Raw genomic sequence first — 17,070 nt, forward strand, 5'->3', positions numbered from 1 at the left:
GGTGTTCAGCTGATCTATTAAACTTTAATTAAATTTATCATTGTGATGATTACATGATTATGTGGGTTGGTTTAATTAATTAAAATTTTTTGGTTGTCAGTCCTATTTTTAATAAAACTATAAATAAACATTCCTCTTCAACCTCAACCTTTCATCACTCAATAAAATAAAGTTAAATCAAGTAAACTTTAAGATCAAAAGATTTAATATCTTAAAGATACCAACATACATACATACATATAATAAAACGTTTAATAAATCATTCAATAATTTACACTTACAATTATAAAACAAAACATTAGAAAATGAAAGTAGATTCAATTGTTATTGCTAAAGTTTTGACAGCTGGTGCTATTGCCTCGTTTGCAGCGGTCTCTTGGAAAGTATATTTATTGGACGTTCCAAAGTTTTTTGAGGATCTCAAGGAATCGAGTGCCAAATCATTAAAGTCGTTCACAGAGATGTACAAGCAAACCAGTCCAGTACAAATTACACTCAGTGTTATCGGAACATTGTCTAGTCTCTATGTTGCCTACAAGACCAAAGATAGAAGATGGTTAATGGTGACATCGCTAGCTGCTCTACCAGCCTCATTCACAATTGCTTGGTTGGGACCACAAGTCAACGAGAAACTCTTCAAACTAGAGGAGAACTCTGACAAAGGTGAGGTTGCCGATACCGAACAAGTCGAAACATTGCTCACCAAATGGAAATATGCTCACTTGGGTCGTGCTGTTGTACCCACTATTGCATTGGCTGCACTCTACTCATTGAAACCATTCAAGCATTGTTTCTGTCATTTAAAAAATTAATAATATAATATAAATATCCAATAATAATAATTAATAATAGCAATTTAGAAAAAAAACAAAATATGTATATAAATGCCACCATCATATTCAAATGAGAATACTTCAACTAACATTCAAATTTGAACTTAAGTTCAGATTAAAAAAAATATATAAAATAGTTAAAAATATATATTAATATTAATAAATAAATAAATGTTTATTTAGACCTAAATTGCAATCTCCGCTTGATGATGTACAATCCTGAATAAAACTGTATTAGATCTTTCTATTAAAAATTAATCTTGATTTCAAATGAGGTTTGGGTGTCTTTAAGATGCTTGAACTTAAATTTGTGATGATCACAAGATTATGTGGGTTTAATTTAATTTATTACATTTTTGTTGTTCACCTATTTTTAATTAAACTAAAAATAAACATTCTTCAAACCTTAACCTTTCATCATACAATAAAATAAAATCAAGTTAAAAAAGATCAAAATAATTAATATCTTAAAAATACCAATAAATAAAAATAAAGATATATTAAGAATTCACTTACAAGTATAACATAGAAAATGAAAGAAGATTCAATTGTTATTGCTAAGGTTTTGACAGCTGGTTCTATTGCATCGTTTACAGTGATCTGTTGGAAAATATATTTCTTGGATGTTCCCAAGTTTTTTGAGGATCTCAAGGAATCGAGTGCCAAGTCATTAAAGTCGTTCTCAGAGATGTTCAAAGTAAACAGTGTAGTTCAGACTGCACTCAGTGCTATTGGAACAATGTCTAGTCTCTATCTTAACTACAAGACCAAAGATAAAAGATGGTTAATAGTGACCTCACTAATTTCTCTACCAACTACATTCACAATCGCATGGTTACGTCCTCAGGTAAACCTGAAACTTTTAGCCCTCAAGGAGAACTCTGACAAAGGTGAGGTTGCCGATACCGAACAAGTTGAAACATTGCTCACCAAATGGAAATATGCTCACTTGAGTCGTGCTGTTGTATCCACTGTTGCATTGGCTATATTCTACTCATTGAAACCATTCAAGCATTGCTTATGAAATACAAAGTATTAATAGTATATTAGCATTAGAAAAAGAAAAAAAAACAAAAACATGTATCAATAAATATAATCATCAAATATGTGTAATTTCATTTTATGCCTCCCTATAAAATGAAATAACACAAATGATTACTTTATTAGTAGATCAATAGTTTGAGTAATATTTATTTAATTTTTAACAAAATAAAGAATTATGTTTGAAATAATTTTGTTTAAACAATCCAGTTGAAACTGATGTTATCGACTTGGACAATGGTAGTTGGTGTCATTTGAATGTTAAATGGAGTACCATCAATGTTCTGGAGGTGGATAATTCCGAAGGAGATGACAGCTCTGACTTGGTAAATCTTTGGGAAACAGGCAGATCCGTTAGCAAAGATTTGGACGGTTGAGAATCCCATTACATAATCAACTGGGTTGAATGCTGGATTTGGGAGGGTAGTAGTACTAGTAAAGAATAGATTTCAGAAATAAGTATATTGAATTGGAATTAATATTATTCTTTTGCTTACCTCTTGATGGCGTCATTGATCCAAATTGAGGAAGTTCCACCGAGTGGACCGAATCTAATGCTACTAGTTTGGAGGGCTACATGGCTGAGAGATCTCTCGACTCTGACATTAACAGGGGTGGTCAAAGTACCGAAAGTGAAGGTCCAGGTGCTGCTATCATATTGAGCATTGGTAAAAGCAACCAAGAGCAAGACTAAAAGGAAGGTTGAAGTATATTTGAACATATTTGTAGATATTGGGTTATTATATTTGTTTGTTTTAAATGATAATTGTAAATTTGTAATTTGATGAATGAAAAGTCGATATTGGTAACTATTTATACTTTCTCTAAAGTACTTTAATATTCATTATTCTTTCTTTTTACAAACGAGTACCTATTAATTTCGAGGAAACAATCAATGTTTGTAACAGGAGTTATGGAGATTTAATTCTAATGTTTATCTAAATGAGTGAAATTACATTAATTTGAAGTCTATGGTTCCTTATAATATCCACTATAACTCTGAAGACAAGACAAAGAAACTTGGATATGACAAATCATCTGATTAAAGAGATTGATAAAATTGATTGAAGATTTGGGAATACCACCTTTGATTAAGGGCATGCTGATCAATCTGAACTTGAACAATCATTCTCACTTATAAAACGATGAATATAAATTAATTTTTTTTTCTACTAGTGCAAACAGTGAAAGTTTGCACATAATCATATTATTTAAAAAAAATCAAAATCAAACATTCAGATTTTGTTTTCCAAACCGCTGAATATCATTATTGGGCAATTGTTTTTCAAAAAAAAAATTTTAAAAAAAATAAGTGACACCCTTCAGTGAATTTGGTATTCCAAGTACAACCATTTGAATATATAGTTCTAATTTCTTCTCAGTCTGTCTGTATTATTTCTGAGTTCCCTTTTTTAAAGCACACTCATATCTTAATGTTACACATGTTGTTTTAATTTTATTTTGTTTTAATTTTATTTTATTTAAAATTACCCATCTCCACTGAACTAAGACTTCTTTCAAACTCTTGTATATGATTTAATAGAGGTACATTTTGTTATGATTTTTGACTATTTTTTTGCAGTCACTTGGGCTGAAGAATGATTAAAGAAAAAAAGCAAGAAGTTTAGTGAAGAACAGGAATGAAACTATTAGGTTTCGATAAATTCATACTATGATCATCTGGAGAAAGTGGAAAAGAAAAGAAGTAAGAGTATTAGTCATTCTCATCTTGACAAGTATTTCCTTAATAGACTTACTAATTACTTCTTTTATATATTTTATCTCGTCTTCTATCAAAGAAAGTTTTTTAACATGCTCTTGGTTGAGGTTGATTATCGCACTATCTCTCTTCGGTACCAAGATCTTTCGAACCTTTTATCCAATTTACCACCTCCTGAATATCGTTCATATCAATATATTCTTTCTTATAATAAACAAATTGCTTTAATTATATAAGAAGTATAGGGGAAAAAACAAATATTTATTTGTTTAACAAAAAAAAAAAAAAAAAAAGAAATTTTATCAGACTTTTTCACACTTTATTTGTTAACAAATAAATAATTTTTAAAGTGTTGGTAAAAATATTGTTATTTAAAGATTCTTTTATTGACCAAAATGAGAAGTATCAGTTGGATGTGATATGTTTGGTACAAAAGGTGGGGTGGCTTTACAGGTTGATATTGATAACCAGTCTATACCTTCAAAGAATGGATGCTTCTTTATTGCGTTGGAATCTAAACGCTTTCTCTCGGGTGCAATGAGACTATAATAATAATAATGAGAAAGAAATTAGTAAATGATCATTCGATATTAAAATGTATGAAAGAAAAGTGTACAAAATTTGATGAAAAATGTATGTTGTTTTTGTTAGATGAAAATGGTGAAGATGATAAAGAAAGAATAGATGCGATGATTAATGTGGGAAGAAGAATTGATGTAAAGCGATGTGATTTGAGATGATAAGTGGGATGGGTAAAAAAAAAAAAAAAAAGTAACAGAAAAATAACAAATATTTGATGAGTTTAAAATATTGTAAACAACTCTAAAGAAATACAAATGATTGTAGATCTAGCGAATCGAAACAAAAATGGAACTTATCCATACTCTCTAATTAAAGATTCTGCTACTTTTGGAATTGGTTGGTTCTTTGAAATTGCAGTATTCAAAAGACCTCTCCAATTTCCAATGTTTTCTCTTATCTTTTGTTCGGTGGTGTCGGGTGATTCAACGAAAAGTCCTTGACCAGTGATTAATTCGAATAAAATAGCACCAAGTGACCAATAATCACAAAGCTTGGAATAAATAATTCCTTGTACAACTTCAACTGCCATATACTGTGGTGTTCCAACATATGATGTATATGACTAATATTAAATAGATATAATAATTAATATAAAATTGTTTGTTTGTTTGTTATTGGTTTTTTTTTTAGTTTAAACACTTACACAACTTGGATTTCTTAAGAATGAAGTGAAATTTGGTGGAGTATTTCCAAATACTTTATCTGCACTGTTTGTGTTGACGATTTGTTTGGAGCTACCATAATCGCACAACACCAAATGTCCATCACGATTGATCATGAGATTCTCTGGCTTTACGTCACGATGCAACCAACCCATGTTATGGAACTGTTCGATGCAGACAACCAACTCTGCAATATAAAATTGAATCTCTTGCATGGTGAAAGAATTATTGTCACATTGCCTCTTGTAGCAATGACTGTTAAAATCCCCACCTGGAAGATACTCCATCACCAAATTAAATGTAGCTTCCTCCTTGTCAATGAATGCATAATGTAGCTTTGGACCTCTATTGTTTCCTCTGGTATTGCATGCAACCATAGCATCTCTTTCTCTTTTTGCTCTTTTTATCTAAAATAATTAATTATTGGTAAAAACTATTATTATTACATCATTTTTAATAATAAAACTTTAATCTTACAACTAATTCGGAATCAAATACATCATGGTATGGGATCTTTTTCAGAGCATATACATTCTCTGTATCTTTTTGTTTGACGATGAAAACCTCGCCATATGAACCATTACCAATTGTTGATAATATCTCAAATGATTTTATATCGATGTTGCTAGATTCCTCTAGTTTATAATTGAATTCTACCTCTTCAGGCTCGGATGGTCTGTTTAATCTGTTTTCCAATGATGCAATGGAAATTGGCTCCATTTTGTAAAGTTTGAAATGTTGTGGATAAAAAAATTTTAAAGGAATAAGATAGTGTTGTTGTTGTTTTAAGATATATATATAAAATAAATAATATATAGTGAATATGGAAAATGCTAGAAATTATAAAATGGAAATGGTAACAGTAAAAAAAGTAATTTTATAAGATTAATAAAAAATGTTTAAATATTAAATTAATAATTTAGTTAATTGGACAAATAAATATATAGATATAAATATTATAAAAAATGATTTTGGAAAAACAAATATATAATTTTTATAGTAAAGTTTATTGTAGTTTTGATTTTTTTAAAAAATAAATAGTTTTTTTGCTTTTGAATATCAATAATTACAATGAAATAAAAATATATAAACTTCTCACTATTATATTCAAATAATTGGCAGTAAGCTTGGATTCACAGTTGAAAGATACGACTGACTTTTATAAAACGGTGTAAATGTGTTTATGTGTTTGTGTGTGTGTTTTGCATGTACACATACAACCAAAAACACCTTAAATGAAAAAGTGTGTGGTGGAACAGATATTTGGATGTATATTAATTTTATGAGTTTTGTAGTAATAATTTTAGATTGACGTCTGTTGCAACAAGATGATCTATTTTTGTTTTGCAATGGTGAATATGATATTTTTTTATATAAAGATAAAAGCAATAAAGTAATTACTATTTGTTGTTGTTTTTGTTATTGCTATTATTTGGATATTATTGAAAAATGATGAATGACAACCAACTATTTATAATGTTAGGTCTTTCTATTGTTTGGTGATTGGATCGCAGTATTTGCGCTTTAAAAAAAAAAATAAATACGATATAATATATGGAAATAAATAAATAATAAATGGTGGCGGGGGTGTTGGTTCAAAATAAATCGAAAAAAGGAAATCAAAGAGACAATGTGTAGCTGTACTCTTAAGTCGGTTCTCTTTCCTTTAGGTGTTTCTATATGTACATATAGAGAGGTAGTTGTAGTAGTAGTATAATGATAGTTTAGTGTAAGTGCTAGTGCTAATGCCTGTGTTGTTTGTGCTGACTAATCATATATCTTGTTATGGAAAATAAAGACGGTGTGGTGTTTGAATAATTGGTTTGATAATGAATGATGCTGATGATGATGCTGGTGATTCTGCTCTGTTGACACTAAAAACTAATGATAAAAATGCAAAATAAATTGATGTCCTTTAAAATAAAAATTAAAAATAGATTTTATAAATGTGTAATGGTGGTGACTGGTATTGGTAGGGCTTGTAGTAAATTATTGCTTAATAATATTATTAATTGTAAAAATGTTAAGTTTATTATAATTTTAATTATTCGATTATTGTATTGTTGCTTAGTTTATAATTAAAAATATAATTCATCTAATCAAGCGATTACTATTTATTACTATTTTAATTTATTTTTATTTTATTATTTGATTTGGCGGAAAAAAATAATTGGACTGTTTATTATTTGTTATTTGTTTAAACTGGATTTTTAATTTAATGTTGTTGTGATTACCATTTTAAAGCATCGATGATGCTAATCGATGGTTAACAACAAATATGAGAATGTGAATGAATAATAATATTTGAACGATTCACTTTTGTGATTATAAAGATGCATCATTAATGAGAATGATGAATAGTTGTTTGTCTGATTCCAGTGTTTGTTGATAGAATCATCGCTTTTTTCCAAATAATGCCGGTGCTTTTCAGTTCTTAAGTAATGATAATATTAACAATAAATCTACACAAAATCATACACCACCACAATTATTAGCACACAAACCAAACACAAATACACACACCACCACACTGTCAGATCATCCCAATATACCAACACACACACAAACCAACCACATCTATTCTCAAGATTGATTAAATATTATTATTTAATTTGTTATTAAACTAGTTTAACCATATTAATAAATTAAATAATCATATTTAATTACTATTGGTGAAAGAATGAACAAAGAAAAACGACAGAAGAACAGAACAAAATATAAACTTAAGGAACTACCCCACCACATCTTTAATATTCTACCACTTCAATCAAAATCAGCTGTACAACCACCACTGATCAGAACAACAACAACAATAAAATGTTTGAAAAGAGATGAATGAACCCACAAATCATAATATGATTCAGTGTGGTTGTTATTGCTATTATCATTTTTACGATAAGATTATGATTAAATGAACTGTATAATTATTGAAATGACAAATAGAGAGGAAGAATCAAAAGTGGGAAGCAGAACAAGACAACACTCCCACCTTTGCATTAAGTTGGCTCTCTTAAACACATTTTAATAAAAGTATAAGATGAAATGAATGAAATATTGTATTGTGTTGGCTGTTTTATAAACTTGATCGAATGACTTTGATAATATTATGCAATACATACCGTCGTTTAATAGATTGATTGTATAGATTTGATAAAGAGATAGACGACATATAATATAATATGATAATAGATTACTGATGGTTTTAAATAAACAAATAAACATGTAAATTAGAATGAAAGAATGTGTTGTTATTGTTGTTGTTTTATTTGTCTTATTAAATCTAATATTAAATGAACAAATAAAATATTATTTTATTTATTTATTTATTTGGTTGTTTGTTTGCAACTTGTTGTTGTTGTTGTTCTGTTTAAAGGTTTTGCTTGTTGTTGTAGTTGTTCTATATTCATACATATAGACATTCATTAATCTCATTATTTTTATCTTGTTATAGTTTCTGATGTTGTTTTATTTTTGTCTATTACTATATTGTCGTGGTTTTATTTTAATCTTTAATTCATTCATGTATCGACGACCCATCTTAATATTAGAGAGTCATTAAAACTCAATACAATATGATAAAGGCAATAGTAATATTACTATCACTATATTGTTATATGTTTATGTATGTTGGCAACAACAATTAGACATATTTGGTAGTTTTATAATAATATGTATATATTTGATATACTTCAATATTTTTAAAAGTGCTGAATGAGAATGCGAATATTTCGTGGGGTTGGGTCGAATATATTATTAGTATTAATGGTGGTGGTGGGGTGGTAGAGATGTGGTTGTTGGGAAGATAGATGTGGTAGTGGTGGTCAGCCACTATTTTTTTTTGTTTTTTTATACTTTGTAGTTTTGTTGTTGAACAATATATGACATCTCCCAAATGTCAAAGAATCATAAGCTAACAACAACAATGAATAGATTATATTGGAGATCTATGTATGGTTTGCTTAGTTAAGCTTTCTATTCATTATAATATTCATAATCATTATTTCTATTTACAATAATAAACAAACAAACAAACAAAATATTGCCATTTGAATCATCAAAAAATGATTTACATTTATTTGACTCCAAAAAGACAATTTGCTTGTTGACCTGTGGTGTGAGAGAAGAAAGAGTTATTCTTTTTTCACCACGGCAATAAAGAAAGAAAAATGCTAATACTATAGTTGTAAACTTTTATGTTAATCGGTTTTTTTTTTTTTTGTAATTCAATATGATTGTTCATTGCCAACTATTTTTACAAAAATCATAATAAAAAAAAAACTAAACTATAACATGTATGATCTAATAAAATAATATATATCACGATATATTTGATGCCAATTTATGATTTGTCCAATTAACAATATTTTTTGTTTTACTTACATTGTTTGGTTCGGAGTTTGATTATTAAAAAAAAATTAATAATAAACTTGATTTAAAGGTGAGAATTCAGGAATGCCTTTAAGATATTGATTGCAGTACTTGATTGATTTGATTTCTGCAAAATTTAAATATTATACAATTGATTTCTATCTAAAACAATACAATTATTATAGACAAAAGAAAAAAAAAAAAGATTATCTACTTTTTTTGATATAAATAACTAAGCTATTTATTTGATTAACTAGAAACTTGGTTATTATTACTTGATTTTAAAATTTACACGAATATGAATTTACGAATGTTGGTGAATTTACATAAGGAGAGATTATTTATTTTTGTTGGGGCTATTGTTACTTCAAATATCAGATGCAACATAGACTAGCCAGATTCTCAAAAAAATAAAAAAAAAATAATTAAAAATTAATTAATTTATAAAAAAAGGTCAAAATACACTCACCCGATAGATTCATGTGCTATGGTATTCGCCTGGGTGCAAAAGCATTTCACATATCTTGCCAATCTTTTTTTTGAAAAAATAAAAATAAAAATAAATCAAAATAAATAAAAATTGCGAAACCATCCCCCTATAAATTATTTTTTTGGAAATTTTTATTATAAAAATTTTTTTTGGGCGCTGTTATTGGTTTCTTGATGTTAACTTGGAAAGCAAGAATCAATTAATTGTGTTATTGCAATTATATTTGAATTTAAAAATAACTGAAAAAAAATGATATCAAATAGAAAAATCTGAAGAGAAAAATCAAAAAAATAATCGCATTATAAAAAAATAATAAAATTCAAAAAAAATAAAATTATTAATAACTATTTTCAAAATAAATTGTTGACAGACGAACTTAATTATGCCTAGTTTGTAAGTTTGTTTGGAATTTTTTTAAAAAAAAAACCTAGACAATTGATTACCACCCTGGGATTGTCAATCCAATTCAAAAGTTCAACCAAACAAACAAAAATACACAAATAACATAGAAATAATAAGTACCCTTCATTATATATTACCCACACCCACTGAAGTTAAAATTTAAAAGTAGAGATATATTTATCCTTTTAAAAGAAAATCATCAAAAAAAAGTAGAGTATAAAAAAAAAAAAAACAATCAAAAAAGGTAAAAACAAATAAATAACCCTCAAAACCTATTATTATCATTATTTTCTTGTTTTTTATTTTATTTTATTATATTTTGTTTTTTTTTGTTGGTGTGTTAACAACACTACACTGCAAAGCATCAGTTGTAGAAATTACTACTGCTTCTTCTACAATCGTTTGTATGGTGCAGAAAAAAAAAAAAAAAAAAGATTGTGTGGTTAATGTACAATATTCAAACTTATTATAATAATAAGTTTTTTTACTATTAACTTAGCAACTATACACGATCAATCCAATTCTATTGGCTATATTTGGTTCTCTTCTTTTCTATTTATTTTTTCAAAACTACTTTATTAAGTGTCACAATAATTGAAAATTATTAATTATAATAATATAACTAGATTCCTATATTTATAATTTTAATATAACAACAACAAAAACAACAACACATCATCAAAACATACAGAAAACAAGCAAAGAATTGTGAGATAAAAACAATAATAGTAATAACATTTAATATTAATTAATTAAAAAAACAAAAACAAAAAAAAAACAAAAGACACTTCATTTATTTATTTATTTATAATTTGTTGTAAACATTAATTGGTGTTCAAAAAGTCTTTTTTATTCACTTCCAATAATTATTCTTTAATACTTATAATTAGTTTCTCTTCATACATACTAGCCAGTCCAGCTATTTTTACATCTTAAAGCACCAATAGATAGTATGATGCACTCGAACACTCAGGATTTTTATAGAACAATGCAACACCACCAAAACGATATGCAAAATGCATTCAACCAAATGATGAATCAGATGAACATGATATACCAATGTCAAAACAACAACAACTTCAACAATAACAACAACATGATGAATATGAATATGAACATGAACTACAATGGTTTCAATAATATGAATATGAACATGATGAACATGAACTACAATAATAACAATCTAAACTTTGAAAATAATAATAATAACTTTAACAATAATAATTTTAATAATAATAATTTTAATAATAATAACTTTAATAATTTAAATCAATCAGTTAACAGTACGAATAATATGAATAGAAGTCAGATTAGAGAAATTAATGAAAATAGTCAAGATGAAAGTGATGAAGATGATGATGAATATTTTGAAAATCAACAAGTTGTAGAATATAATAATAATAATAATAATAATAATAATAATAATAATAATAATAATAATCAATTTAATAATCTAAATAATAATGGATATAGTTTTATGAGTAGTAGTTTTTCATCAACATCCTCGTCGGGTGGTGGATTAAATCAACAAGGCAACTATTTCTTCAGTTCATCTTCATCTTCTGTTTCCTATGGTGGATCCAATGGAGACTCCTCTTCTACATCGTCGCCAGTCTTGAAGTTTAGATCATCTCAGACTCAAATCAATGGTGATTTCGTGGAGCAGCACGATCATGAGATCGATGGTGCCAATCAAACTGAGAAGATGTCTATCTACAGAGGAATGGGCGACAAGTCAAGATTGCTGCAAAAGGAGATCAACAACGAGGGTCTTGTTGGCTCATCAGAGACTGTCTGCAATCTGCCACTGGAGGACGGTGAATCTTTCAACCGTGAATTCCAGAATAACGTACCCTTCAGAATGTCAAGCGAAGTCAGAGGCAATCCAAACAGAATCTATAGCCAACAGCAATCACATTCACAACAACAACATCAACAGTTTCAACAACAACAACAACAACAGCAATAATGATGGTGCTAGTCTAGATATTCAATTTATTCAATAAGTAATTAAAGTTGAATTGATTGGCAAAGTTACTACTATTGATGTTACTACAGTTCAACTGATGGAAATAAATTGCAGACTTTAGGAATAGATTGAATCGGTCGGTTTCCAGTCTATTAAATATCATTGACTTTATAACATTCACAACAGTGACAAAAGAAAGATTAATATTATGAGCATCATCATTATCAGCATCAACATCTACATACATTTAGTTTTTTATCTTGCCTATAAGCTAAAGTATAGCAAATCAACAAATAGAAGAGATCGTAATCTTTGGTTTCATAGTTAAAATCTAGTAGTCCGTCAATAATCATTTGATCTTTTATAATATTAAATAAATAGAGTTAATAAACCAACTTAAAATATAGTTAGCTTTCGAATTTAGAGTTTACCTGTTGATTCTTTAGATTGTAATACACCTATAAGTAGTTTAAATTGATGGAAATATAAATGATAACCTCCTTCTCTTCCTGTATCGCTACAAGTGTATCTACACCAAACAATATAGTTTAATAAATTTAAATCCAACTCCTATATATATATATTTTATGATATCAAAGTTATTAATATTTTTTTTATGTTTACAAAGAACATATGAACATACTTTGTTTATCATCAACAGTTGAATTGAAAAATATAAATATCTTATATATTGTACATTCAATAACCAAATACTCTTAAATATATCGGATTTAAGATCCTCTGGTGTGTGGTTGATAATAGATACTCTTGTATCATTTATTCTATTGATAAGGGAGCTGAATTCTTGGTGACTGTTAAACTTTGCTTGATAGATCTTTATTAACTCTCTAAGTGAAATTGGATAATACTTTATTTAAAAATAAAAGCATTAGTAAAGTTTGATTAGCAATGGTATTTGTTTTTATAATTACTTTATGCAGACTTATATAATTGTCTTTTAAAGAACGTTGGTTGATAAAGATAGAGTTGACCCGTGATAAGAAATCTAAAGCTTGAAATGATTGTGTTTCAATCCAAAGTTGAACAAGGAACTCCATACTAAGAGTATACAGAGAGGGATATTCAATTAAACATTGTATTACGCCATTATTAGTCAGAACATTTACTTCATTTATATCTTTATAGTATTTCTTAAATACTTTTAATAACTAAATATATATTTATAATAATTAGTATGAAAACTTAGATTATGTTTGAATAATCCAAGTAGTACAAGCTTACCTCTTTAAGTAGAAAAGTAGGATGTCTCCTCCATATAGCTATATTAAAGATGGGTTTTTCCTTTGAGAGATAGAGATTAATGATTGATAGGCCATCGACTTGCAATGTATTGATAGTCTGACGTTGTGATAGGAATAGATTAAGTAATGACAACTGGATGGTTATATGTTGATCTTCATCATTGTTATTGTTATTGCTATTTGATATCTCTATTAAGTTTATCTTTCTAATAAGATCATTGATATCACTATGACTAGTGTTGGTATAGTTTGATAGTTGATTGTGTTGATGTTTCAGTTGTTGGTTGAACTCCTCTTTTATTATTTTTATTGATTCTCGCTGTATCTCTGATTTTGTAATACCTAAATCATTCATGAACTGATACATTGATTCGACTTGAGGGTCTCGGTCTCCATTTGGTTGATTCTCTGTCTTCACCCATAGCTTTTTTTGATTCTGATAGATTCTAAATTGTAATAGCATTACTATCCATACTCTAACGCTATTAAATAAAAAGTTAGATTTAAAGATATGTTAATGTGTTTTAATAAAAATAAATACAAACTTATTACAAACAGATATGACTTCATCTTTGTTATTGTCTGTTGATTGTTCAAACGTTTTATAAAGTAGTACCAATAAAATATCTAATGTTTGTTTAGAAATAAGATGTTGTTTGTCATTTTTAGATTCAATAGACAGTGAACCAATAGAGGTAAAGGGTAATGTAGATAGATTTGTTAAGAATACACCCAAACATTTATAACTATTCATTATATCAGAGAGTTGAATATTCAATGGTTTAATAGCCTATAATTATAATATAACATTAGTTTACTAATTATCATAACACTTTATTATATACGATCAACATCAAAATAAAATTACAAACATTATAAATATCGTTTAGCAATAAAGAAATTGATTCAAGTTGTACTAGAGTATTACTGTTTAATAAAGGTGAAGATCTATTCCAACCAATAACAATTTGATGTAATTCGTTTAGTTTATTATTTAAGTCATACATTTGTTAACAAATAACAAAGATAAAATCAATTTGCATTCGAAAGAAGAATAGAAGTTTCGAACTAGAAAACTGTTACTTTTTCTTAGAACTATAGAAAAGTTTGTTATGATACGATATGATATTATACAATATTTATTTAAATTAATATTTGATTATTAAAGAATGGTTATTTAGTAGGTGTTTGTGCTTGTTGTTGTTGCTGCTGCTGTTGTTTAACGAGTGCAGGTGGTTGTGTATTCTCATAGAGATAATCTAATATATTTGAAATGTTTTGCATATCGTTCTCGATTGAACGTGACCAATTCTCTACATCACCGATCTCTTTTAGTGCATTGTTAAAGTTATCTATTAGAGTCAACCACTGATTGGTTTGCTTTGAGAATTTAGTTGTCGATTGTTGTAAAACTCTTGCTTCTTGTTCTAACCTCTTTTGATTAGCGAATACACATGCAACTCCTTGATTAACACTATCCATTAAGCCATTTGTAACCGGTGCTACTGACATCATTGCCTCTTTCTTTAACACCTCTATGTATATAGATTATATGATCATTCATATTTGTTAGTAAACTAAAACTATCAAAATACATTTAAAAAAGAGGACATGATAACTTACCATTTTCATCTTTTATCTTACTAACATTATTCTGATGTTCTTTTACAAGTTTAGTTAACATTTTTATCTGTTCAATTAAAAGTTTATAATAATATTCTATTAAAAAAAATAAAAAAAAATCATAAACATTTAATTAAAAATTGTCATAAGAATTTTCATTTTGGTGTGGAAAGAAGTCACGCCGAGATTCACGATGGTAGTGGTCAACCTCTTTATTAATTTCATGATATTGTTTTGTCAATGTGTCATTATTTATTATCATTGTTATTATTTTTGTTTTCGAATAAAAGTTTACATTGATTTTCTAATATTCCATGATATACTTGGAATCTGTGGTTAATCGATTTCTGAGTGTGTACTTTGAGACAACCGCCTAGTCCACCGGCGTTAGGTTGTACCGCTCCAAAGATGACACGCTTGATTCTGCTGTGTACGAGTGCCATCGAACACATGATACATGGCTCTCTTGTGATGTAGAGATAGAGGTCTGTCGCAAGGTAGGCGTCGTCCTCGCTGTTTGGTGTCTGTTGCATCGATGCCAGTGCAGGCATACCGGCAGTTCCACTCTTTTGAACACATCGCTCAATGTGTTGATTGGCCAACTGATGTATTAAATTCATTGTGCAATGCGACAGTATCGGTGAGAGATGATATTTAACTGTTGTTGTGTTTGTTATTTCGTTCATATGGTTGCCAGGCGTCTGGTCAAAGCCAGCGCCGTGAATGGTGTTGGTTTCTGGATCGACTAGAACAGCACCCACTGGATTGAATCCTAGACTCTTTCCAATGTTTGCCTGTTCAATTGCTTTTTTCATAAAGGTGTTCATCTCGACAATCTCTTTATCTTCTAATGTCTCTACCAATGGAGTTGAGCTGTAATCAGTCAATTAATCAATCAATTAATCAAACAATAGCAATATAATTAATAAATGATTTGTCAAAAGTGTTTAATATTATAAAATCTTATACATACAAACAATGTACTCTAAATGTCATTGGCCATAACTTATTCCATTCAAGCCAAAGATCGTGTGTTAACGGTGGATTCTTTGGTATCTTTACAATTTTAAGACTTAACTTGTTATCAATAAGAAACTGTATTATTTTTCTTTGATATTCAGTTTTATCTTTATAAATATAGTTATTATTATTATGACTATTTATAATATCGACAATTGGCTGTCGATCTGATTCCTGTTCATTATTTTGTTCATTATCTATGTGTTGTTGATAGAATGATTGAAGATTAGGGTAATTCTCCTCGGGTGCAATTAATAATTCCAATACTGAATTATTATTATTATTAATATTATTATTTTTGTTTTTGTTTGAAGGTGTATTATTATTATTATCTGAATCTGTTGTTGACGATGATGATATTGTAATTGTTAAAGTCGAAGTTTCAGTTGTTGCTATCGATGTTGTTGTTATTTTAGGTGATAATTGAATCTTTCTCATTTTCTTTAAATGACTATATTGCTGTAATACATATTTATCATTTTCACATTTATTTAATAGTTTGCTTAATTCACCTATTAGTTTGTTTGCAGCTTGTGGTACAACTTCGACAACAAACATATTGACTATTTTTAAAAACAATTAGCTATTTAATTAAACTTTTATTGTGTAATGAATATCATATCATTATCATACCTAATTCTAATCCTTTTGATTCATCATCTGATAAAATAGGATGTATATTTGATCTTAATTCATTTATTTCCTCTTTTGACAATGATTCAATTTCGACAATCGTTGCTGAACCATTTTGTTTATTGTTGTTGTTAGCTACAGCTGTTTTTGTAGTTGAAGTTGTTGTTGTTGTAAAAGGAACATCTTTGATAGTATTATATATTGATGATGATGATGCAGGTGCCGATGTCGAAGTTGTAATGGTTGTTGACGATACTCCCGACATACTCTTACACAACAAACTAAATCTTTTTATTTTACTTTTTTTTAATATAAATAAATATATATATTATCGATTCTATTATATTGACTATGCTAAATATATTATTATTAGCATTTAAAATTGTTTACTTATTAAAAAGTCTGACTTTTTTTTTTTTTTTTTTTTGGAACCAATACTACTTACTATTCGAATTGAATCACATG

At 28.0% G+C, this 17,070-nt stretch overlaps 9 protein-coding genes across 9 annotated transcripts; 3 read left to right on the plus strand and 6 right to left on the minus strand.

Moving 5' to 3' along the window:
* Positions 1-305: 305 nt before the first annotated feature.
* Positions 306-812, plus strand: PPL_02067 (DUF1772 domain-containing protein; the record flags this gene model as incomplete). The annotated part of the gene is made up of 1 exon (XM_020573063.1): positions 306-812. The coding sequence occupies one exon, from the start codon at positions 306-308 to the stop codon at positions 810-812; it is 507 nt and encodes a 168-aa protein (XP_020437180.1).
* A 553-nt stretch (positions 813-1,365) lies between these two features.
* PPL_02068 (DUF1772 domain-containing protein) lies at positions 1,366-1,857 on the plus strand (the record flags this gene model as incomplete). Its single annotated transcript, XM_020573064.1, has 1 exon — positions 1,366-1,857. The coding sequence occupies one exon, from the start codon at positions 1,366-1,368 to the stop codon at positions 1,855-1,857; it is 492 nt and encodes a 163-aa protein (XP_020437181.1).
* Positions 1,858-2,071: 214 nt separating this feature from the next.
* Positions 2,072-3,080, minus strand: PPL_02069 (uncharacterized protein; the record flags this gene model as incomplete). The annotated part of the gene is made up of 3 exons (XM_020573065.1): positions 2,072-2,306; positions 2,372-2,706; positions 3,048-3,080. The coding sequence occupies 3 exons, from the start codon at positions 3,078-3,080 to the stop codon at positions 2,072-2,074; spliced, it is 603 nt and encodes a 200-aa protein (XP_020437182.1).
* An 897-nt stretch (positions 3,081-3,977) lies between these two features.
* Positions 3,978-5,558, minus strand: PPL_02070 (putative protein serine/threonine kinase; the record flags this gene model as incomplete). Its single annotated transcript, XM_020573066.1, has 4 exons — positions 3,978-4,137; positions 4,479-4,738; positions 4,820-5,245; positions 5,316-5,558. 4 exons carry the CDS (start codon positions 5,556-5,558, stop codon positions 3,978-3,980), a joined length of 1,089 nt encoding a protein of 362 aa, XP_020437183.1.
* Positions 5,559-6,327: 769 nt separating this feature from the next.
* PPL_02071 (uncharacterized protein) lies at positions 6,328-8,270 on the minus strand (the record flags this gene model as incomplete). The annotated part of the gene is made up of 5 exons (XM_020573067.1): positions 6,328-6,360; positions 6,483-6,601; positions 6,639-6,751; positions 7,954-8,118; positions 8,248-8,270. The coding sequence occupies 5 exons, from the start codon at positions 8,268-8,270 to the stop codon at positions 6,328-6,330; spliced, it is 453 nt and encodes a 150-aa protein (XP_020437184.1).
* A 2,969-nt stretch (positions 8,271-11,239) lies between these two features.
* Positions 11,240-12,067, plus strand: PPL_02072 (myb domain-containing protein; the record flags this gene model as incomplete). Its single annotated transcript, XM_020573068.1, has 1 exon — positions 11,240-12,067. The coding sequence occupies one exon, from the start codon at positions 11,240-11,242 to the stop codon at positions 12,065-12,067; it is 828 nt and encodes a 275-aa protein (XP_020437185.1).
* A 420-nt stretch (positions 12,068-12,487) lies between these two features.
* On the minus strand, positions 12,488-14,336 carry PPL_02073 (uncharacterized protein; the record flags this gene model as incomplete). Its single annotated transcript, XM_020573069.1, has 7 exons — positions 12,488-12,637; positions 12,765-12,935; positions 13,000-13,236; positions 13,310-13,623; positions 13,672-13,811; positions 13,875-14,119; positions 14,202-14,336. 7 exons carry the CDS (start codon positions 14,334-14,336, stop codon positions 12,488-12,490), a joined length of 1,392 nt encoding a protein of 463 aa, XP_020437186.1.
* Positions 14,337-14,502: 166 nt separating this feature from the next.
* bloc1s1 (GCN5-like 1 domain-containing protein) lies at positions 14,503-15,013 on the minus strand (the record flags this gene model as incomplete). Its single annotated transcript, XM_020573070.1, has 2 exons — positions 14,503-14,864; positions 14,953-15,013. The coding sequence occupies 2 exons, from the start codon at positions 15,011-15,013 to the stop codon at positions 14,503-14,505; spliced, it is 423 nt and encodes a 140-aa protein (XP_020437187.1).
* Positions 15,014-15,200: 187 nt separating this feature from the next.
* On the minus strand, positions 15,201-16,870 carry PPL_02075 (nucleoside deaminase; the record flags this gene model as incomplete). The annotated part of the gene is made up of 3 exons (XM_020573071.1): positions 15,201-15,825; positions 15,926-16,535; positions 16,606-16,870. The coding sequence occupies 3 exons, from the start codon at positions 16,868-16,870 to the stop codon at positions 15,201-15,203; spliced, it is 1,500 nt and encodes a 499-aa protein (XP_020437188.1).
* Positions 16,871-17,070: the final 200 nt, after the last annotated feature.

The sequence above is a fragment of the Heterostelium album genome (genome assembly GCF_000004825.1).
Source record: "Heterostelium album PN500 unplaced genomic scaffold PPL_scaffold2, whole genome shotgun sequence".
Lineage (NCBI taxonomy): Eukaryota > Evosea > Eumycetozoa > Acytosteliales > Acytosteliaceae > Heterostelium > Heterostelium album.